Source organism: Chelonia mydas, chromosome 11 (assembly GCF_015237465.2).
Source record: "Chelonia mydas isolate rCheMyd1 chromosome 11, rCheMyd1.pri.v2, whole genome shotgun sequence".
Lineage (NCBI taxonomy): Eukaryota > Metazoa > Chordata > Testudines > Cheloniidae > Chelonia > Chelonia mydas.
This window is the reverse complement of record NC_051251.2, coordinates 60,987,296-61,011,396: the sequence shown is the minus strand read 5'-3', so window position 1 is coordinate 61,011,396 and position 24,101 is coordinate 60,987,296. Positions and strand designations below refer to the sequence as shown.

Below are 24,101 nucleotides of genomic sequence, written 5' to 3'. Positions count from 1 at the left end.
ATTAATGCAAGTTAGGTATCTTTTAGTTTGTGCCAGCAGTGCCAACATGGGGCAGTCAGAGCCACTCTGGTGCACTCTGCAATTCATACTCACATAGTCTGTAGACATAGCCCAAGACATTTCAGGGGAAGAACACGGTGGTGATTTCTTCTTGTCTTGCAATGGGAGGAATTCCTATTTCCACCTGAAGGAGGAATTGGTCTAATCCGAAAGGGGGGGGAGGGGGAGAAGGAGACACAATTCTTGAGTTTCTTATGAACACATACAGGCTGGGGTATAGATGGCAATGCATGAGAGTCTGAAGTTTACCTCTGAGCAACCTAAGGTGGATAGTTTGGAGATTTTAGGTGGATAGCTCTCCCGGTGATAAAAAATAACCACCTCGAATGATAAACCTCTCCCAGCAATAAAGCACGGTCTCTAGTGGCTCTTTTCAGCACCAAAACTTTTGTTGCTCTGGGGGTGTTTTTTCACACCTTAGGTTCAGAGTAGTAGGAGACTTAACCTATGTCCCATGGTGGTGCTGATTCTTGCCTGAGCAGGAGAAGGTGCTCTGCTGCCTGCTGTGAGGGAGAAATGCGAATTACTAATTTCAATGACTCTATCAGACCCAGGAAGTGAAATTAGTTCCTGGTAGCATGGAGGTGACCCACTCCACTTTTTCTGGGAGGTCTGTGATGCTCAGTCTGGTGAGTACTTCTCATTGCTGGAGAGAGGTTATATATGGATAGCTAAGATTTTCTAAGATGTCTAAGGGATTTGGATCCCTAAATCCCATTAAGCTGAAAAATTAGTGTTATACATACAAATATACATATGTATACAAATATACATAAGAGTTGATGCTCAAACACCATTTGCTTATGCTAAACATGTTCTTTCCTGTGTTGGTTGCTGTGGAGGATGGAGGAGAAAAGCAAACCTGCAGAACTGGCATAGGTGATTTTTACCTTTTTCCAGGCTACAGTTGCTTAATGTTTCCAGATCCCGGGGTGGTGGTGGTGGTGTTCTCTTCCCCTTGTTAGCATACCATGAAGAAAGGAGTAGAGAAATCCAGTTGTTTATAAAAATGAGACTTGGGAAGACCAGGGTCATGGCTTCATTTCAAACTTAGCTATAGAAAGACCTTCCTCTTATCTACAGATGTCGCACTTGCAGCTATGACTTTATAATGGTTTCCTGTCCTAATAGCTAGTATAGATCTAGCACATGCTCTGCCTCCACCCATCTCTGAAAATAAACAAAACTAATCAGGTCTAAAAACTAGTTTATGTTGCACTGTTCAAAGTAAATAGAAAGAGTCTGGCACAGATAAACTAATTTCCACCTGTTTCTGCTTACTGCATATACACTAACTCAATTTAGATTGATCGGATAACGTCTGCAGACTTACTACAGTGGCACAAGGCTACTACATCCATTCAGATTAATTCAAAAAGCACTAAGATGAAAAGTTGTTTGTGTTCCTTTTAATTTTATTTTAGCTCTTTGTTTATCTCCCCACTTCAAAGCACTTCCAGTAGGAGGAACAGTTTCAGTATCTGACATCTTTGTAAAATTAAAACAGAAAAAATGTGCCAGCTTCTTCTATCTGCTTTAAATTGCAAGGCACAACAGCCTTGAGTAAGAAAAGACTATTTACGAGAGTACACACTATAATGAACCCAGGAGTGCCATTTGCAGTGGGAAAAACATATTAGAGTAGAAGCTAAACACTTTCAGTACCATTTGTCTTATTTTGCAGGAGTCTTCTGTTCTCCTATGCCAGTTATATGTAGAATACAGCAAGCTTTTCACACTCTCATTCTGGTTAGAATTACCAACAGGGAGAGCTCAAAGATTAGTCCCAAATTTTAGTCCCCCTTATTTACTGGAATTAACTGAAAACCCCCCACAAAAATGATTAAGGTCTCAATTCAGCAAGTTACGTAAGCATGTGCCAGTTAGACCACTAACATGCTCAAAGTTAGGCATATGCAAAAATACCTCGCTGCATCAGGGCCAAAGTGATTCCACATCACAAAAAGCCTTTACAGTTTTTAAAAGGTCTTTGATGGTGTCTGGGTGGAGTTCAAAGTGTTGACTAGAACATAAAAAGTCCTATATGGCCTGGGACAGGTCTGCCTGAGGGACTGCCTCTCGCACCATGACACACCTGCAGGTCAGCAGGGACACCTGAGCTGGATCCTCCTCACTATAAGAGAGAGGGGGGCTGTTCAATTGATCTCTGTGAGGGCTCCGGGACCCTGGAACTTGTCCCCCCCACCCTTGTCCGCAAATAGCCCATGTTTGGTGATCTTCAGGCACACTGCAAATGGCCCCAGTTTGAAACAGTGTTTGGAGAGGGCTGAGGAAATGCTTCCTAGATGAAGAAGGGGTGGGAAAGAGTTTTGGTTAGTGTCTGGCTGTCTGATTTCCTGCTGGGATGATCATTTCAATGCTGCTAGAATACAATTATATTTTATAACTAATGAAGGCACTGGGATGCCTACAGCGTTGGTTACTATCTTCTAATATTTTTAAATTTAACTAAACACATACATTTAGTCCACTCTTGTCAAACAAAATATCTGAGATAAGAAAATAACTGAATTTACGATATATCTTGGTAATACAATGTATCAGGTGAATACACACTTGATAGATACAAGTCACAGGACAGCACTGCTTAGAATTGTTTTCCAATGATGTAGCATGTCTTCACCAATAAACAGAGCTCTTAGTGTCTTCTTTTAATTTTTATTAGACTCTGATTTGTTTCCAGAATCCAATAAGTGCTAGGACTTGTATTCCTGGTTAATCTATATTATACCACTTAAAAATGTTCCTCTTGCAAACAATGTTTGAGATAGTTAATACACACCAGCCAAAAGCCAAAACTATTTAATCTTATTCAAAATGCAAAATAAATCATCAAAACAACAAATATAGTTTCTGAGGTTTAATTTTCACTTACTAACCATGTGTCTTTGGGTATTATCCCTACACTTCCTCCAAGTTGCAAACTAGCCCCAAATATGGAGCCTTCTGGCTGAGCTCATAGCAAGAACAATCAGATTCAAACTCAGTATGAATAATTAATACATTAAAGAAATAACCAAAAAGTGTTTCCATGGTCGGGGTATAATGATGCCACCAACAAGGTATTAATAAAACTAACCATTTACAGATAAAACCCTGTGTGTGAAACTTATATTTGGGAAACTCATAAAAATAGGTAAATGAGACCACTTGCGGCAGTAAGTACTATATAGAGTAATAAGTGTTAGCAGGCCAGAGACCTATAATTTGATATTTTGTATATTTACCATCGTATTTTTAAGTACATATTATAGTCAGAGTAAAAGCTCAAAAATTTGAGTAATCTATGTACATGGCACCTCAGTAAAAACCAAAGGGAGCATTAAGCAAGAGTACAACGGTTTTTGTTTGCAAAGGTTTATTAGTATTAGAAATGTCTCTTACTTTACTTGTCAATAACAAATGCCTGTTTGGTTTATCTAGTGGAATACTGCAGTAATCTGTCTTTCAAACTATTGGTTTTTTAAACGGCGATTCTTGAGAAAGGACTATTCTCAATAAGTGCCCAATCAAGAAACACTTAATTGACAATGGACTTTGGGAGATGCCAATCCACATCTGAGCTTTCCTGGGAACGTTCAAACTCACATGTAAACAACAGTGTTGACCTGCAAAAAGCTGAATCATTCATAGACATGTGACTTGCCCAGGTGGCTACAAACTCCATCTTATTGCTGTGACTTTGTACAGAAGAACAAAGGGGTTTCCACCCACAAGAGAGAAAATATAAAAGGCCCTGGAAGCCTCTCCATTTTGTCTTCAGCTGGCTTAAGAGGTCTCTGGGGGTGAGATTTCATCTGTAATCAGTTTCTTAATGTATTAGGCTTAGACTTGCATGTTTTTGTTTTATTTTGCTTGGTAACTTACTTTGTTCTGTCTGTTATTACTTGGAACCACTTAAATCCTACTTTTTATATTTAATAAAATCATTTTTACTTACTATTGAACCCAGAGTTAGTAACTAATACCTGGAGGAGCAAACAGCTGTGCATCTCTCTCTATCAGTGTTATAGAGAACGGACAATTTATGAGTTTACCCTGTGTAAGCTTTATACAGAGTAAAACAGATTTATTTGAGGTTTGGATCCCATTGGGAGCTGGGTGCTGGAGACAGGTGTACTTCTTAAGCTGTTTTCAGTTACGTCTGAAGCTTGTGGGGGATGTGGTTCAGACCTGGGTCTGTGTTGCAGCAGGCTAGCATCTCTGGCTCAACAAGACAGGGTACTGAAGTCCCAAGCTGGCAGGGAAAACAGGCTCAGAGGTAGTCTCAGCACATCAGGTGGCAGTCTCAAGGGAGCCTCTGTGACCCAATCCGCCACAAAGGGGAATATGAATTTTTGACCGACCACTATAATTACATTTGTTACTAAGAATACTGGCTGTTTGGCATCTTTCTTGCTGGCACATTCAAGTTTTGGGTCGACTTTCAGACCAAGTAGAAGGGAGTAACATCATTTCTTTTACTGGTAAATGGAAATATTTCTCCTTCATGATTTTAGAAACTACTTAATCTTTGTCTTGTTCCTTGACCTTCCTCTTCCCCCAATGTCCTTGCAACTTTTCTAAAAAGTGTTTCATAAAATCCCCCTTGGAATATGCCTCTCCTGGGTCAGAAGCAAATAATTAAATGTTGGCTCCTGTGGAAAATGTCAAAAGATGAGGAAGATGGAGAACAGCTGGCCCTTGCTCAGCATTGCTGATCACAGAACCGCACTCACCCAAAGGCAGCATTTTCCATTTGATGTCTATTCTGTTGTCTGAAGAACAGCAGATCTTGCACAGTCTTCCCCTCCAACCCCCAACTCCAAACTGGAAGAGCAGTCATCATATTTCCTAGATTTACATTAGGCCAGCAGAAATGGAGGACCTACCTTTCTTTCAGAAAAGCTAACATGTATGTTATTTTCATGCCATTTTTATTTAATTTTTTAGTAATAATACTAAAAAGCAGCAGAAGAGGAAGGAAGAGAGCCCAATTTGCCTCTAAGAGTATTAAATGTAGAATTAGGGTGATTGCCTCAAATATGGGGTTATTTAGCCTTCGATGAGCTGTAGCAGACCTACCTTGTGCAGAGGCTCTTTTATTGTTGGTTACAGGGTCATGTTACCCTGTCTCAGCCAATTGCTTAATAGACAATAGTTTGGATGCCAACAATTATTGACTAGCCGGGAGAGTAATATGGAACTATTTTACGTCTCCCGAGACTCTTTCAAATTCCCTTATGTTTTGCAATTTATGCATTTAAAATATTACTCACAAATGATTGTATGATCAATGACTAATTCAAGTAGGAAAAAGATCCTACATATCTGTATGTTTTACTAATAAAAATCAGAGATGGGGATCGAGGTGTTTGGATTCAGATCTAGATTAAGTTGAGGTTTATGGGCTGAGTCAACGCGATGTTGGTACCACCAACATCTCATAGCTATTCCCAGTTGATTTTTCAACCAAAGTTGCAGAAATCTCCTGATTATATCAGCTGTTATGGCAAGATTCTCCTATTTTGGGCCAAAATTTGTATTCTCCTGTGACATTTTAACTGCAGTTAAACTGGAATTGGAAAATAGGCCCCTCCTTGTTTTGGATCTGACATGCAAGCAAAGCCATACATTTGGCTCTAAATCCTGATTGTTGATTCTTTTTCACCACCTGCCTTCCAAATTTAAAGGTGTCTAAGATTATTCGTTCCAGCTTTGGTATGTCACTAGTATAAATACAAATGCAAGTGACATCAAAAGTATAAACGGTATGTAAAAACTGGAATCTTCAGAGGAATATTCCAATTTCAGTTTTTACTAAATTGCTCTATGAACTTACAGTAAGTTATGACTGCCAAGAATCAGGATTTTTCCAGTGCTCATGTATGTGCTGAACAGTGGCAGGCCAACATGATAATTTCAAGAGATGTAACTACAGGTTAGGGGAGACATTGGGTACCTATGATGACTGAACCTCAGACTAGAAAAATCTCTAAGGACAGGTCATTATGAATCCATTCTCACTCTCCCAAACACACGCAGCTAATTGAGCCAAATTAAGCACTGAGTATCTGTACACTTGTCAATTAGAGAATGAAAAAAGCCACTGAAACCATTTGCAATGGCATACAGAAATGACCTAGAATCTGAGAGATAAGCATCATATTTCAGTACACTAAGTTATGTTATATTAAAACGTTTGAGCTGTTTTTCTTAAATTCCATATATTTCTTAGAGGTTACCAATGCATCACTCAGTAAGACCTCTGCCACTACTCTCAGAGTGGACTAGCAGATGGACAAATATACATTTTATTAGGTCAGACTCATGTAAGATTCCACTTTATTTTAACAAAATGTTTCTAGAGCTTGTAGGCGAGAGAACTGCATGAGACATGTTGACTGTTCTCCACTTCAGTTTTTAAATTTCACTGTCAAGCTTGTCAGTGAAGTAACTTACTAAAGTTTTACTTTAACATCTGTGCAATAAGCCAGTGATGGTGCAGTTTATGAAACTCACGATTAACTAAGCTGCCTATAAAAACCTTTGCCAGATGGAATAATATCTGGTAGGACCTCTAAGATGTGGGGAGAGATGGAATGTGTAAACAGCATCGAAAAACAGTCATGCTTTTGGTCAGCCAGGTCTCACCTCCCTCACCTGCTTTTTTATTCTTTTCTCTCCAAAACATGCTCTCTCCTTTTTTGCACAGAGCCTGATTCTCCACTGTCTTCTATTTGTACAATCAATCAACTGCACAAGGTAGAAGGTGGTAATAAATCAGGTCCTAGGACTCGGAAGGAAGAGCGAAGATCCAGTGAGTATTTTACAACCAGAAAAAAAACCCAAAAAAAACTAACAATAAGTACAGCTCCAGCACCAAGCAAACATCCATCTTTGAAAGCTTTTATGTATTACATATTTTTGTTCATACATGTTCATAAAAACCAACTATGTTTCTCGCATTGGGAACTCTCAAAGTATGGAAAGTAGCATGTTCATGATGGATAATGCCTGTTGCTTCTACTGGATGTATACATTTAAAGTGTGAGTAAACATATACATTACTTTAATAATTTTACTAAAATAGCAACCGTTAATTACTAGCTTTTATTAAATATCACAAAAAGGTCTAGCTGCCCATTCCAAATAGGAAACATATGTAAATGTATTTATTTTTGCCTTTTTATCTCCACTAATCCCTAGTTGGTACTCAAAAGCATAGAAAAAACAGTAAAATCTGATGTTCAAATAGTGCAAGCAATCACAAAGAACTAAAAGCATGGCTCCGCCTACCCCCCATCCCTAGCACAGGACACTTTCACCTCCTTTTTCAATTAATCAATTCGTTGTACTGAAATCTTGTTGAATATTTGAACATAATTTTTAAAATCTCCTGGCCTTTCTTCTGAAGTACATATGGTTTCCTTTTAGTACATATACCATAGCACACTGCACAATAAAGGTAGAAGGAAAACTAGTACAGGATTGGGAAACAAGAGAAAAATCAGGAAGAAAGAGCAGCTTTTGTTAACTTGACAGTCCTCAGCTAGTTGCATGCTATGCTTTATCAAAGATTCTTTTAAAAGTAGCATTTTTTGTGGTTTAAAACTGCCAGACAGCTTTGGCTTCTGCAGTGCCTCACGCCAACAACTTCAAAACTAACTCACTCCAGATGTCCCTATGATCATCTAATCAGACATCAAACACAGTACACTGACAAGCTCTCACACTGATTATAAGTATTCTATATATGTTTCCACAGCATAAACACACACACATGCACACACAGTGTTGCTACTTTAAAAATGGGATTCATCTAAATCAGAACTCTATTTTAAAACACATGAGCAGTTCAGAGAAGAAATTCTCTACCTTCTGAGTGACAGAAAAATCTTTTAAACCTCCCCAAAATATTCTGTACACTGCAATGGCAAATGTTTCAAGAGTAGCAGTTAAATAGGAGAACTTGATACTGAAATTTTTTCATGTCTTATAAACTTCTAATAACCTTGCCATTCTCTGTGGAGAGGACTGGGTGCTGCAGTACTTCAGTGTACCAGAATCTTGCCTCCTCTATACTCATACCAACCTTACTGTCCTGCCTAAGAAAGTGTTCTACCATGTTTCTTGGGTACCTCGGAGGGTTTCTCTTGGAGGATTACAATACAGCAGGGGTTCTCAAACTATGAGGCATGGGAATGCACCGGGAAGTTTCAGTAGCCTGTCTTTTGGCCAGGGACATAGTGATGCTGGAGCATAACCAGAGCTCCACTCAGCATGGGGTTGGGGCAGAGGGAATCAGAGCTGCTCCTGGGGCAAGGAGCTGGGCCTCACATGGTTCCTGCCCAAGTGATGTGCTGCTTCCCCCATAGCATAATGTACAGCTGGAGTCTAAGTAAAGCAGCTGGTCCCAGCTGGGGGTGACCTTGCCTCGACCTGGCCTCCCCCAACCCTGGAGGAGGCTGCAGAGCATTGTCATCAACTTCCTGCTGCACCAGACTGACACAGACCTCAAAGTGCTGGTGGACTCGTGAGTGCCTCACTCTGAACCCTCTGGTCTGCTGCCTGCCTGGGGGCTCCGCCTGCACGTGAGAGGTCCTGCTCCCTTCCTGTGAACCCAGCACCCATGAGCCCTGTTCTCTTCATCCTGGAGCCCATGCGAATTGGGAAGAGCGGGAGGTGTCACACAATCAGTGGGTATTAGGATTTCGTAAAATGTTTGTGCAGTGTTATTTTAGCTGCTACAATTGGTACTCTTTTTTAACAGACCTGTACAATAACGTGAAAGGGTGCTTTATGAAATGAAATTAGTATTTATGACACTAATGGACGCTCAAGCACGGGGTTGGAAACACCAGTTTGCAGACCCAGGTCACACAGATCCAGGCTTTGTGTGTCAGATTGTCCCAATTCAATTGTTCCACTTAGTTTTTTGTTTGTTGTTGTACCAGGGAAGGTGGGATCTAAGAAATAAGAAATGTTCCTGGCTGCATTTCTTTCATACATAAGTATAAGCACCCCACTAGATTTCCTGGCAGAAAACAGACTGGCATTCAAAACACAGTTTACACAAAAAAGATATCCCCCACTTTTGCTTACTTTCCATCTATGTCTCTAATACTGTCATATCTGATCAGAAGGCAGATTGCAGGTGAAAAAACTTAGTGATATGCTTTCAAACTCTGTCCATGCAATAGGCTCAGCCTACAGGAGATGCCACTTACAGCAGAATTTGTAGCAGTTGAAAATACAATTACACATGGTCTCTGAACTCCTTGGGTTTGGCACTCAGTGGGGTCCATGGACACCCAGGCTCTACTGGGCTGCCTGTGCTTGGCTTTCCCCCTCTGAGGCTCATATGCCCCACTGTCCTTTTTAACCTTGGTTTCCCTATTGGGGGTGCAAGGCAAAGGGAACCTCAGATACCCCATTGGGCCCTTCTAGGCTCCTTCTTGACCCGGGAAGAACAGGGAAGTGGAAGGCATTATGTCCTTGTCCCATTTGTAATCGTAAAGTGAGGTGTCACTCACAGTTGATTGCACAAATCCTCAAAATATGATCCTCCCTCTCCCTTCTTTCATGAAATAAATCAAGCGTACGACCCTGCCAGTGTTGCCAACTCTTGCAATTTTATTACAAGACTCATGATATTTAGTGTCTTTCCTAAAGCCACAGTTCCTGGAGTCGTGGAAGAATTTCAGCTTTAAATTCTATCATGTACAAAGACACCAGAAATTAAAACTGCCTGAACTGACCAGCATGAGTAAATGTTTGGCCCCGCTAAACATATTGGACAGAGGTTTCATCTTTTAAAAACAAAGCTATATGAAAAAGCCTCATTGCAATGCAGGCTCCTAGCTCTAGTCTTATCAGAATCCAGCTTGAACTGCTGGATTTACAAAGTCTACAGCTATTATTAAAATCATTGCGTCAAAAAGACCTTTCCTGTCCTGCAGTGCTTTTAAATAATGAGATTAAACAACATAGTATTTGCCCATTTTTTCTTACCATATTTATGTCTTTTTATTTTGGAAAAAACTATTGATAAATCTTTACCTCAAATAAAAGCTTTGAATTGCAGCATTAATTTATATCTGTGTTTACACATCTATATAGAAGTATATGTAAAGGGAACAAATAATTGAGTTGGGCTGGTGCACACACACACACACACATACACACAGGCTTTATGCTAATCTTCAGACACTTGATCACAAAGGCTGATAAAATCACAGTTAACGGTGGAAGAACTGGAGGAGGTTTTGACCCTTTTTAACAAGGGCTTGAAACATGAAAAGGTTCCGATTAAATATGAACCTTATCCAAAATGGCAAATTACATGTCCACAATATATAAAATGAAACCAGTTTTGACATGTTTAGCAAAAAATTGAGACTAGGTTGAGCCACGGGAGCAGCTCTTAAATTGATCTGACTCCTTAATCTTTAAAATATGGATTAAATGCAATTCAAGCAGCCCATTGATTAACTCAGAGGTCAGCTAAACGTCTTCTCAGGGACCAAGACAACATAAAGGAAGTCATAATGTGCCCCCAGATCAGGCCAGAGAGTTCACTGTGGGTGGAATCCTGGTGTCACTCAAGTCAATGGAAAAACTCCCATTAATTTCACTGGGGCCAGGATTTCTCAAAGTGAACCTTGTTTGTGGGTTTATCAAACTATGATATCTTATGCCAGATACCATGGGGTTATGATTTTGGATTCAGACTTTGGTTGGAACATTTCATCCATCAATATTTTTAGAATGATTTCAGATTAGCCAGAACAGCAAACCCTAGCCACTGGGAGCTGTGGGCAATTGTGCAAATGTAAACAAACTGTCTGGCAGCCTGCCAGCAGATTACCCTGACAGGCTGCGTGTGGACCGTGGGCCGCAGGTTGGCCACCACCGCTGTAAAGCCTACTGGCTACACCAAATGTAATCCATACCCACATTGAGGCATTCTATTGCAAACTCACACATATTCAGTATTCCTTTACTACCACTTCCAACAATTTATATTAACATATCTGTTGGCATCTCTTTGAAAGTTAGGACACTTAACATCAGTGATATTTATGTGATATCACATAGAAGCTTCTGACCTGCAGCTTGTGAATTTCAAGAAAAATATATTTTAGATTAAGTTGTTGTAACCTATGTGATTACTTCTTGCTTAAATATTAGTTGTAATAGTCTTTCAGTTATCACATATTGTGATTTACTCATTTCTATATATGTGTTACAGACAAACAACCATGTAATACAAATACTTCCATTTAGGTCCTGCGGGCAATATAAACAGCAAACATGGAGCTTGTCATGTGATTTGTCACCAGAACTCCAAGATAGAACTTCCTTTTATTAAATTACTGAATGTGTATTAGTTTTAGGGCTGTCCAGCGATTAAAAAAATTAATCGCGATTAATCACAATGTTCAACAATAATACTGTAGAATACCTGTAAACATTTTTGGATGATTTCTACATTTTCAAATATATTGTTTTCAATTACAAAACACTATACAAAGTGTACAGTGCTCACTTTATATTTATTTTTTATTACAAATATTTGCACTACAAAAAACAAAAGAAATAGTATTTTTCAATTCACCTAATACAAGTCCTCTGGAATGGTGGCTGAAGCACAAAGGGGCATATGAATGTTTAGCATATCGGCAGGTATATACCTTGCAATGCCTGCTATAAAAGTGCCATGCAAATGCCTGTTCTCACTTTCTGATGACATTGTAAATAAGAAGCAGGCAGCATTATCTCCTGTAAATGTAAACAAACTTGTTTGTCTTAGGGATTGGCTGAACAAGAAGTAGGACAGAGTGGACTTGTAGGCTCTAAAGTTTTACATTATTTTGTTTTTGAGTGCAGTATGTAACAAAAAAACCCCTACATTTGTAAGTTGCAGGTTCACAGTAAAGAGATTGCATTACAGTACTTGTATGAAGTGAACGGAAAAATACTAATTTTGTTTATCATTTTTACACTGCAAATATTTGTAATAAAAATAATATAAAGTGAGCACTGTATACTTTGTATTCTGTATTGTAATTTAAATCAATATCTTTGAAAGAATACAAAAACATCAAAATATTTAATAAATTCCAATTAGTATTCTATTGTTTAACTATGTGATTAAAACTGCAATTAATCGCAATTAATTTATTTGAGTTACTCGTGTGAGTTAACTGAGATTAATTGACAACCTTAAAAAAAAGGAGTACTTGTGGCACCTTAGAGACTAACCAATTTATTTGATGCTCAAATAAATTGGTTAGTCTCTAAGGTGCCACAAGTACTCCTTTTCTTTTTGCGAATACAGACTAACACGGCTGTTACTCTGAAACTTGACAACCTTAGTTATTTTATTTTCTTTAATATCCTCTCACATCTGTTTGTATCCTTTGTAAGCCAAATCAGTGTTCACTTCCATTGGGACTCAGATGATAATACACCTCTCAAGTTCTGGAAATATATTTGTATGCCAATATAACAGTACTAACAGACAGAATGTTGTGTTAGGAAATACATATCCATATAACAAATGAATACAACTTTTTGAACTATATATTCTACACTAACTTTTATTTCTCTCTACTCTTAGTCCAAATGTCAGCATAAACCAAGCTAATTATAAAAGTCAACCACAATTATAAATGTAAAGCTTTAAGGAAAGTCAGCTGCGCCATGAACATGTATACTTATTTGCATTACACACAGGTGTTCTAATTTGGCATCATCTGTTAGGGATAACCAGATGTAACTTACCTTTGACTCTGCATTCATGAAGGTAATTTAAATTAAATTAATGTTACATGGGGGGGGGGGGGGGGAAGAGATCATTTGGATTTCCAACAGCAGAAGACAGAACAATGTAATTTTTGTTAAAATAATTTTAAGCATACATTTGAAAGATCTTATAGATGTTCAAAGTAAGTTTTTGATACTGCATTTTTTAGTTTGCCATAGATTGGTTTTTTTCTCCCTGTGTTCTAAAACAATCTTTAGCTAATAACTATTTTTAATTCAATAACTTTTTTGACAAAGCATCTCCTGTGCATCAGCACTATTAACTATGCAAATGCTAGGAATGGGGTTTGTTCGTGCTGCTGCAACAAAAAGAGGCTGCACTAAGTACTATACCAGAACATTTTTTATATCACAAAACAGTTACCTTTATCCTCTCTGTCTTCTTGACACCAGAAGAGATTTTAAGCAATAATTAGATGATATTCAAAAATCTGATGCCCTTCCCCACTATTCTTAGGTGTTTGGTTTTTCTCATTGCACAATGGGAGTGATTGTCCTGTGTTTGAGGCACAGAGGCATCTTGTGTGACCTGATTCAAGTCACTTTACCATTCTGCCTCTCCCATCCATAGAAAGAGGGGAAGTAGGAGTCCCATGTATTCTTTAATGCCATGAAATTCACATTTGCTGCAAAGCTTTACCCCTGAATCTCACCTTTAAGTTTTTAAAAAAATATATCTTTCTAGCCCTCATGGTTGCAAAGAAAACCCTGACAATATGAACGGACAGAGGTATGGCTACATTACAAGCGCCACAGCAGCACAGCTCCAGCTATACCACTGGGGGGGGGGGGGGGTTCTGTCACTCCAGTAAATTCACCGAGAAGCAGAAGAATACTTCCATTGACTAGCTACATCTACAGTGGGAGTTAGATCAACCTAAGTACGTACCAGAGATTTTTCACAGCCCTGAGCGATATAGCGAGGTACGGTAGAGTTAAACCCTTTCTGAGTCTACAGAATAGTTGAGGGGTGTGAGCTGCTCCATTCACCTCAACTGGGTGTTAAATCTTCAACCCAAAAGATGATCATTTGAATCCTAACATTTTCAAATATTTCATTGATGGTCATTTTAACAGAAATATTCAAAAATGTGCTTACCTCACAATCTAAAATGGTCTCCCACGGCTCCGCATGTGCCAAAAGCGATGACTGCCCCTACTCAGCTGCCAGAACTACCAGCTTGCCCCTGACAACTATCTATAGTGCAGATGGTACTATGTATCACTGTACATATTTTGCAGGCCACTCAAGGACTCAAACAAAACCAGGTGTTTTAAAGCACTGAGAATTCTTGTGTGTCACCTAAAGTTGACCCTTTTTAATTCACTGTTGTTGGCAATGGGCATCTGACAAGGAAAATCTAACTCTCAGCTTAAACAGAACTGAAAACTGAATTAGGACATTGACCTTGTAGAGTGTTGAATAAGATGTTATACACATGAGGATCTCTGGCACACACTAACCATACTACTTTGCAAATAATCAACACAACAATTCTATAAACTAGGATGCATATGAGAAAATAGGATGTAAAAAGAGTGAGTCATGAACAGGATCGATGGACAGCTAAATAATATCCAGTAAAAGAGATAATACAGTGTTATTCTGCAGCATTTGCCAAATTAAGACTAGTATACATAGCATTACTACATCTGTATTCTGACTCTCTACTCCGTCATTTCAGTTATATAACTGTAACTCATTAGTTACACCAGCATATAAAGAAAGTAAAGGAGTGCCGAATCAGGCGCATTGAGCTTTTTGAGCAAAAACCAAGCCCACAGACTCTCTCTCTCTCCTGCATGATATGTTTATATGACCCATCTGACATTCAAATTCTGCAGAATCTAGTCTTAGTTTTTTACCTTACATTTGCAAATAAAACCTTCCAAACGTGACCCAACTGTAACTGAACTGTGGTGCTTTCATGAAACTGCACACAGCCTGAAACAATGGTCCTGTGAGGTATAAACTCCCTTGCCATCTTATTTGTATGTTAGCACTAATGCCTAATGAGAACAGCTATATCAACATTAAAGTGATCAGCAATTAAATAGTCTGTAAAATCAGGACGTGGGTGGAAGTGAAGGCCTCGGAGAATGGTGACTGGATGCTGCAGGAGGAAAGAAAGAAAGGAGGATGAAGAAAAATAAACAAAGGATACAAACAGCGATGGTCCTAAAAAAGAGAATTTTGCCACTGAGTGACGCTGAATTGGACTATATGGTATTGAACAAATAATGAATGAGGATAATTACTAAAAGTTCAGCTACTGCACAGAAGTCAGTCTAGTCACACTCTTTACTTAAATCTCCCACTAATAAGAGAAGAGATTCACTGTGAATTAAGGATATTATATAATCCAAAAATTATACTCTATCTAACAGAGCGTAAATAGAATTCAGCCCTCTCCACAGAATGAGCTGGACACCCCTTTTTCAAGGACAAATTAATTTAGTTCACAAAGCAAAGCTATATATATATATATATATATATATATATATAGGCCAGTAAAAACAATTTCACCCTTCTTAAAAACATAAATGACATGATACTTACAGCCACAACGGATTTCAGACTATTGTCGGTCGGGTGTGCAGCACCTGGGTGGAAGCCAACAGGTGGGCCCAGCGCTGGGTCACTGCTCCTCCTCACTAGCAGCGGTGTGCCTAAAAGACAAAATAAAAGGTCAAGAGTCAAAAGAGCTTCAGGGTAAAGCTCTGTGCAATCTAATTCAGAAGACGTACAGCTTACTTTTTCACATAATCTAATTTTTTCAATAGGTGCCTGTAAATTATTAGATCTGATAGCATTCTGTCATTTATTATCCACTGACATGTAGACATGACAAAAGCCGTAGACCCAGCTGCACAATCCTCCACAATGGCAACGCTAAATTGACCAAACATACGCTAAAATAAAAAAATGCTGGAAAACAGGGGTAAGTGACATTCTTTCAAAACCAATAAAATAACCACTGCAGGGCTTTATGGCCATATGTATAACCACATTCCAATATGCAAACCATATGCCCACTTTAAGGAATAATCCCGTAGGGTACAAAGACTCTGCTAGTTTTGTTAGTTTCTAGTGATAAATAGTGGTTAGGTGTCCAGGCTGACATTTTCAGATGTACCAACAGCCTTTCATGTCTCAGGCCAGCTTTTATTTTATTGTTTTACTACAGACACTAGCTTAGTAAAATGGGATCTCAGGATCACATTCCAGTAGTTCTCTCCTCTCATCAAAGGTATCCCAAAGCAGTATGGGCAATTACTCATCTGTCTCAAGCCTTTTATGCAATGCTCTGAAAGATTATAGTCCCCTATTCAACATGCATGTGAGGCCATTTGGGCTGCAATGCCACAAGCAGAGAAATAATTTACTTTTCTAAGTCTCTTTTCCACAAGTCTTAAATCTTTCTGCTTTCCCAATGCCTGACTCAGGAGGGGCCTGAGGCTCACACAGTCCAGACAAAACAGAGGTGGTGGTGTTAGGCAGAAGCAAACATCTACATCTATTGTAGTAGTAGCAGTATCTGTTCCACATTACTGAGCATGCCTAGTCCCTCTGTCAACAAGTTTCACAGCCTTGGCAGTTCTTCTTGATCCCTGACTTGTGCCTGGATTCTAAGGTAGCATCTGTGGTCAAATGCAGTTTATCTATCTATGCACGCACTTGGCTCACCTATTGCAGCCACTTCTCTCTGATTTGGATCTCACCAAAGTTATTCACGCCTTTATGACTGCCAGTGCACTCTATCTGGGGTTACCCTGGAAGACCAAGGTGATATCAGTACACATATTTTTGTGACATTAAATTCCATCTGAACGGATGTTTATTCCAAACATCCTGTTCACATCTGTCCTGTAACTTTACCACTTTTCATTAACCTGTCATATCTCAAATAGATTCATAAATCTAAGGTTAGAAGGAACCATTATGATCATCTAGTCCGACCTCCTGCACAATGCAGGCCACAGAATCTCACCCGCCCACTCCTGCGAAAAACCTCTCACTATGTCTGAGCTATTGAAGTCCTCAAATCGTGGTTTAAAGACTTCAAGGAGCAGAGAATTCTCCAGCAAGTGACCCATGCCCCATGCTACCGAGGAAGGTGAAAAACCTCCAGGGCCTCTTCCAATCTGCCCTGGAGGAAAACTCCTTCCCGACCCCAAATATGGCGATCAGCTAAACCCTGAGCATATGGGCAAGATTCACCAGCCAGATACCTAGTGCTTGAGACAGTAGGCTTTCCTCCTCTCTCTAGACACCTTTGACAGTAACATTCTGGATCAATTTCAGGTCTATCAATAGCACAGAATCTGCTTGATTCCACAAAATTAGTCACACACCTTTCTGCTTATGAAAGTTACTTTTCCTTCCTCATCTAACCTTGACCTAAGCATAGTTACTGCAATTGGCCAATTCAGTCCTTTTGGACAGACTCTATGTTTGTTTCTTTCCTGTGAACGTTTAATTCCTACCTACCTTCAATGACAAGTCCACGTATGTTTCAAGACCCCTCTTCTATTGCACTGCATAAATTTCAGAACACTGCTCTATTTTATCCACAGGCACATTTACCTTTTTGGTCATCCTGTCTTTATTTTTCCCCTTAACTCATATTTTAATACCAACGATATTACGTGTACAAATTTTGACCTCCAACTCTAATCCATCCACTTTCTCTGCCTGCCTTCAAACTACAAACTACATCTTCTACAAACTAAATCAAACTACATCTTCATCTCAACTTCCTTTAGCTAGACATCTCAAAATAAAAGAGCTTGTAGTGGGCATAAGAAACATCCTCAATCTTACATAAAAACTCTCATCTCCCCTGATTTTAACCTTCCATTTAACGGCACGGTCCGTAACCCTGGCATCATCCTGGACTCTGATAGTCTCTCAATCTCCCACATCTCTCATGTCTTAATTTCCTCTCACTTCAACTACTGCAGTACCTTTTCTGTGGCCTCTCCAAATGACAGCTAACCTGTATCATGTGCCAAATGCAATTGCCTGCCTCCTCCCATGTGCAGAGAAGTATGAATGTCCACATCCCTCCCATCTTCAGACAACTTCACTGCCAAGTCAAACTAGCTCTCTTTTTTTAAAAAGCCCTCCATATATATACTTCAGCTTCTCTCATTGACCCAGTCTCTCTTCATACCCTTTCTTGGTGACCCAGCATTAACCTCTTTGTCCCTTCATTCAGTCTCACCATCGTGAGCATACCGCGCTCTCCTCAAAAGCTTTGGATGTCGGGACTAACCTTACTATGTCACTTTGCCCCACTGACTCAATTTGTTTCAAATCTCAGCTGAAATTATCTTCCTCCTTTGCCTATGTCTCATTTTCTCTCTTACTCTCTCTACAAGTATTATTTGGCTGTGTAGCGGTAACTTTGTTGTCAGGCTATTCAAAGTGAAACTATTGTTAGCAAGCCCCGCCAGTCAACAATCTGGAATCCTGCAGGACATAAGGTCACTCATCTAGTCACTCATTGGGGCATTAACTCTCACTCAGTAAAATAGCGGATCTGGATTCAAAAATATATTAAACCTCAAGAACCACAACAGTAGTTAACTAGATAATTATCTGAATGATAAAAATATGGTGGTTGATCATTTGTATATTGATAGTTTGTTAGATGACAGTGAAATATTACACCTGAAACTTGGGATTCATAATGGAAATGCCAGCTGAAACCTAACTGTAGATTAACTAATGGTCTTGATAAAATTATGTGTGAAACATTTATTTTATAGACAAGCCAACAGCTTCAAAGCACTCAGACTTGAACAAACAAGCAACTTCTTGATTGCTCAGATATGCTACCTATTCTTTAAAAGAAAATTTTTCCTTGTAGGAACAGGCAGTTTCGAAAGAGCTATCTACAATTTCTTTTTTCTCTTCTCTTCCGTAATGATTTCAAAACAACTCTTGAGACATTAAAATTGAATCAGTTGGTGTCTTATAATTGCCCATTCCCTTTTCATGTAATGCAAACACCATAGAAGAAAGATCTATAATCTCTAAACTACCAAGGCTAGTGTCAGATTGGTATTTTTGTTCGTATCTTCCAAAACTCAGTGATTCTTACTCTAACTCCACCCAAAACACTTTTTAAAAGGAAAGCTAAAAACACAATTATACTTTAAAGGCCACTATCCCAACCTCATGACTCCCTCCTCTCAGGGTCACAAATCAAGATTTGCAGGGAGGGAAGAATTTACCCAACACCTATTAGTAGGGGAGAAAAACATCAGCCCCAGCCCCCTAGGTCACGCCCCCTTCCAAAACCACACCTCCTGCAATTTAAAAACGTTTCCCTTTTTTGTATTGGTTTCTGTGACTGCTTCGTCTTTTCCTTGTCATCCCATCATCTTCTCATATCTTTTCCTATATTGTACGCGCTTTCCTACCCCCATATTTTAACTGGCTGTTTTCTGTTATTACTTCTGTCTCTCGCTTTTCTGTTGGATTTCAGCCACCCCTCCCACTTATCTAATCACATACAAGCCTTAGAAAGTTTATCTGAAAATTAATAGCTAGATGACCTATCAGTCAAAAGACATGCACAAAAGATGGGCTGGCCTACTGTCCAAAAACAATGCACACATAAAGGAGCCAACACCACCCCCTTTAAACCTAAGTGCTGTGAAAGTAGAAGGTGCTAGTGTCCCTACCAAGTTGCTGTAGCTGGACCCTTGCTCAGGGGCTCCATCTTCCATATCAGTCTCTGGATAGTAACTTACATATTTGAAGTTTCTACTCTCCCAAGACTGCTGGGAGAAGGGGCATTCTCTCTTTCATCCAAGAGCTTCTTGGCTAATAGGATGAATCAATGTGTGTTTGTTATTCTACCTTTCCCTTAACTTTTCAGCTGCTGCGAGGTGGTCTCCCCTACTCTACTCAAGCCACAGCTTCTGTTTTTGAGACCTCTTCCCATTAAAATACTTCAGAAATCTCAGCTCAGACACCAGTGCTAGGTTCTCCAGGAACAGCTCTGCCCTCAAGAATTGGTGATATTAAGGCAGAAGGCAAACTTTCCTGCTGCTTGCAACAGCTACCCCCAAAAAGAAACTCCATCAAAAAAACTAACAATACAAAGGATTCCTTCAATGGTTGAGTGGTGCTCTCATATGTGCTCCCATCTTAAATAAAAACACTTTGTAACAGTGCCATCTGGCTCATGACTCATGTCATAACAGTCTAATAGGCCCATTGCTTAAGAACTGGGAGGGAAATGGTTTTCCCATTCTGCAAAAATTTTCAAGATATCAAACATTTTTCCAGTCCTGAATTGGGACAAAGAGTCAAAAAAAATCTCAAAATTTTTCACAAACCGATAATCCAAAAAAAATTTGGATTGTGTGAATTAAAACATTTTTGTTTTGATAATTCTGAAACATTTCATTTAATTTTGACCTTTTAAAAATGTTTACCTTTCTTGGCATGAAATTCCAAAACAAAAAAAAAGTCTTTTGAACCAAAAAACAACACTTGGCTTCGAAAATATCACAACGGGACATTTAAATGATTTTTTTTTTTATGTCAAATTGGGAGATTTGTTAAAGCCAACCATTTCCTGCAAATAGTTTCAGTTTGACGAATCAGCATTTTCCAACTCTATAGAGTTTTTTGGCAGAACATTCCCACCCAGCTCTACGACTACTCCATTACTATTGCAGTTACTACTTTGTTTTCTTCCTTTCATACACTAAGCATATCACCAATTTGTATCAACTCAACATTTAGCTTATATTTCTACTTACTTGGGCAAATTTCCCACTGAACTCTCATCAACCAGTCCCAACATTATAAAGATTGGTGAACATCATCAATCTCAAACTGAATCCAACAAAATGAGAAAGGAAACTTGCAACAGAGAAATAAACCCAGTCAATTCTGTGGTTCCCACTCTCTCAAACTGCATTTTCTCATGGTTCACAAACCATACTTAAACTAGAGGAAGATACATCATTTATACTTTTGCTGCCTCTATGGCCTGGATCATTTGGTCCAGTAATAAGAATAGCTCCCATAAAAGTTTACAGTTTTAGCCTTGATTATGAACCTAAGAAAAAACAGTCAAAACCTGATTGCTGTACTGGCTGTGTTCCATTTTCTTCTTCATTTCACGGAATAAAAGGTTAAAGATCAAGCAAAGCTACAGTACACGTAAGTGGTAAAGAATCTGAAGCGCGCGTGTGTGTGTGCGTGTGTGATAACTATAGTCCTAACAGTTCAGTGCCACACACTGTCCATGCATCATATGCCAGTGGTCCCCAATCTTTTGTGGGTTGCACCTCTCCTTACCCTGTCCATGCCCCCGCACCCCTCTGGAGCAGGGGCTGGGAGGGGCTGCAGCTGCGGGTGGGCCCGGGGCTGGAAGCTGGGCCCGGGGCTGGAAACTGGGCCCGGGGCCAGGTGTGGTCTGCTCCCAGCCCCACCCCCAGCCTTGGCCCTGGGCCAGGAACAAGCTGGGGGCAGGAACGAGCTGCACCGAGGCTGGGGATGGGGACAGGTGCAGGGCTGGGGACGTGGCTGGGGGCAGGGCCAGGGCAGAGCAGAGCTGGGGGTGGGGAGGGGCTGGGTGGTGCTCCCATCCCACCTCCCGTGGGGGCTGGCCCAGGCCCCACTGCACCCCCTGGACATTCCTCTGCACCTCCCAAGGGGAGCGCGCCCCACAGTTTGGGGACCTCGATCATATGCTAGGATCAGTTGTATCTGAAAAACTATTTCCCAGCTAAGTAGCATGCGAACAAAGCCACAGAAAGTAATCAGAACCCAGTGAGTGGCATTTATTTAAGCTTATCTTATTGCAATAAATAAAGCCATGGCCATTTGTTTTCTGCAATTAAATGGCCAGCCATGGGAAAACCAGATACTATTTTGGTATGTCATTTACTGTTTCAGGTATTTCATAAAAATACTTTCCTACTAAGTCACTGGCTACTACCCTGTGAAAGAGACAAATAGTGTGGAAATCAAGGGTCTACTGTCACTTTACATGATACACTTAAAAATCCGTTTGAGAAAGCTAACAAGAATTAAAGAACTGTAATAAGGATGTACATAGGCTTGGAAGAATTCAATGTTTTTTTTTATAATTTTGATGGATAAGATCCATGTTTATTTTAAAGCTGTTTTTAGATTTTCATCTATTTAAATTTTCACAGTTCCCCAAACTTATGGGGTAAAGGTTAGACAATTATTTAATGACGGTAAATGCTGAGATTCAAAAAGTTAAAGCTTTATAACTGTTACAACAAATTTTTAACATATACAAAGTAAATATCTTTACATAAAATTTTTATAAATTCTCAAGCAGCATTTTTCTTACTTTGCCTATCTGTAAATTTTGATTATTACTGATGGAAATATGTTTTCATAGGTAGGTGTGTTTGTGTGATGAAATCGATGTTTACCAACAGTTACCAATAAAAACTGAATCCTTCCAAACCTAACTGTACAGTACACATAGATAATGGTACCTTGATAATACATTCAGTAAAAGCATGGCGTGTGCCCATTACACATACCTATCTTGAATGTATTCACTACTATCCCCCCTGAGAACACGGATAATACATACTGAGCACCATCATTCTTTTTCCATACAGTGCAGAACTAGTTTAGATAATTGGACACTTTTTTTTTTTAAATAAAGACAGGCAGTTCTATCATCTTTTGCCTTACCTCAATTAAGGAACAAAGTGATCTTGTTGGTTTATTGAGTCTTATTTAAGGGGGTGGAGAATTCCCCCTCCTTACTCTCCTTTTATACCTTATGTTTCTATATTATTCTACTTATGCTGTGGCGTTGGCTTTGAATATTTATTATAACAATCCATGTAAGATCAGATACACAATGCAGTTCTTTCTTTGAATGCCAAAACACAACATCCTTTTCTGGGCAGGTCAAGTAATCAGATTATCTTGATACACTATTGTTTGCAGGTAAAGTATTTGGTGGTATTGTAAACCCCCCAAACTTATGTTCAAGAACTGAAAGTATTATCTCATCTTCTGTGAGATTCACAAATTCCAGATGACAAATTCAAATGTACCTCTAAAATTGCAAATGCCCCCGTGTGACCATATTTTATAACCTCAATTAATGCAGGGATTTTCCGCTTACTCTATAGTTTTAATGTAGAACCAAAAATTCAGCATCCTATTGGATGTTAAATGCTCTAATGTACACTTGGCTGTGTCAACATTATTATTATATATTTAAACTTTGACAAAGCTGATAAGAAAACACCCTGCAATCTTTCTCCCTTAAAGTAAACTGTGTATTATCTAGTTTCAACTAATGTAGATCCATCATATTCAATTTATCTAGCACCACATTGCCAAAGGATTAGTATCTACAGAGATTCACTGTTAACAATACATTTTCCACTAACCCTTATGTTTTGGAAAGAATTTTTTTTAAACTGAAATAATAGTTGAAACAAGCATATGTTATAAACCACAGCCCTTTTTACATGTAGATTTTAAATTAATTACATTATGGAAAATAGAGGAGAGTAGTTCTGCTATTTGAGCCCAATTCATAACTGAAACATTTGGATAAATACGTCAGAGGAAACATCTCCATACAGAATACATTGAAGCACTACTTTATTTTTATTTCAGAAAAAAGTTCATTAAATGTTTTTATGAGATATGAATGCATACACTAAACAGGTTACTTTCCCCTCTGCTCTAAGACACAACTCACATGCTCTGTGTAGGCTCAAACTCAACACTTTTCTTGGTGTCTGACTTTAGAGAACATAAGTGAGCAATAAAACAACAGTCTATTCCAAGCCTTCTCCTTCAACATTGTTGTACACAGGTGAGCCACATAAGGGCCAGGGCGGAATGCACAGGCTTGGAGAAGACCCTCCCTTGATTCTCTGCTCACCCTCAGCAGCAAGATATCTTCCATAATGAACACGGCCTGTGGAAGATGTGGGGACAGTAATGATTATAAAGCACCCCCTACAATGCTGGCTTTCCCCAAGAGCCACGTGCCCAGTGTACAGTATGGTCCTGGAACACTGATTTCCCCTGCCCCTGCGGTTACTCACCATTTTGGGGGTCTTGTGGCTCATGTGTGTTTGCCTGGGGTCAGCCAGTTAGTGACATGTATGTGAATAGCGGCTGTGTTTCAAATCACTGAATCAGTGGTCTGTGTGTTACAAAC

The 24,101-nt window shown here is 39.3% G+C and overlaps 1 protein-coding gene across 4 annotated transcripts in view; it reads right to left on the bottom strand.

Moving 5' to 3' along the window:
* Positions 1-24,101, bottom strand: part of PARD3B (par-3 family cell polarity regulator beta) — a 616,262-nt gene that overhangs the window by 353,925 nt on the left and 238,236 nt on the right. For all 4 annotated transcript variants that reach the window (XM_037913130.2, XM_037913131.2, XM_037913132.2 and 1 more), the window contains one exon: positions 15,452-15,561. In XM_037913130.2, the coding sequence (XP_037769058.1) occupies positions 15,452-15,561 (110 nt within the window). The remainder of the gene's footprint in view (positions 1-15,451; positions 15,562-24,101) is intronic.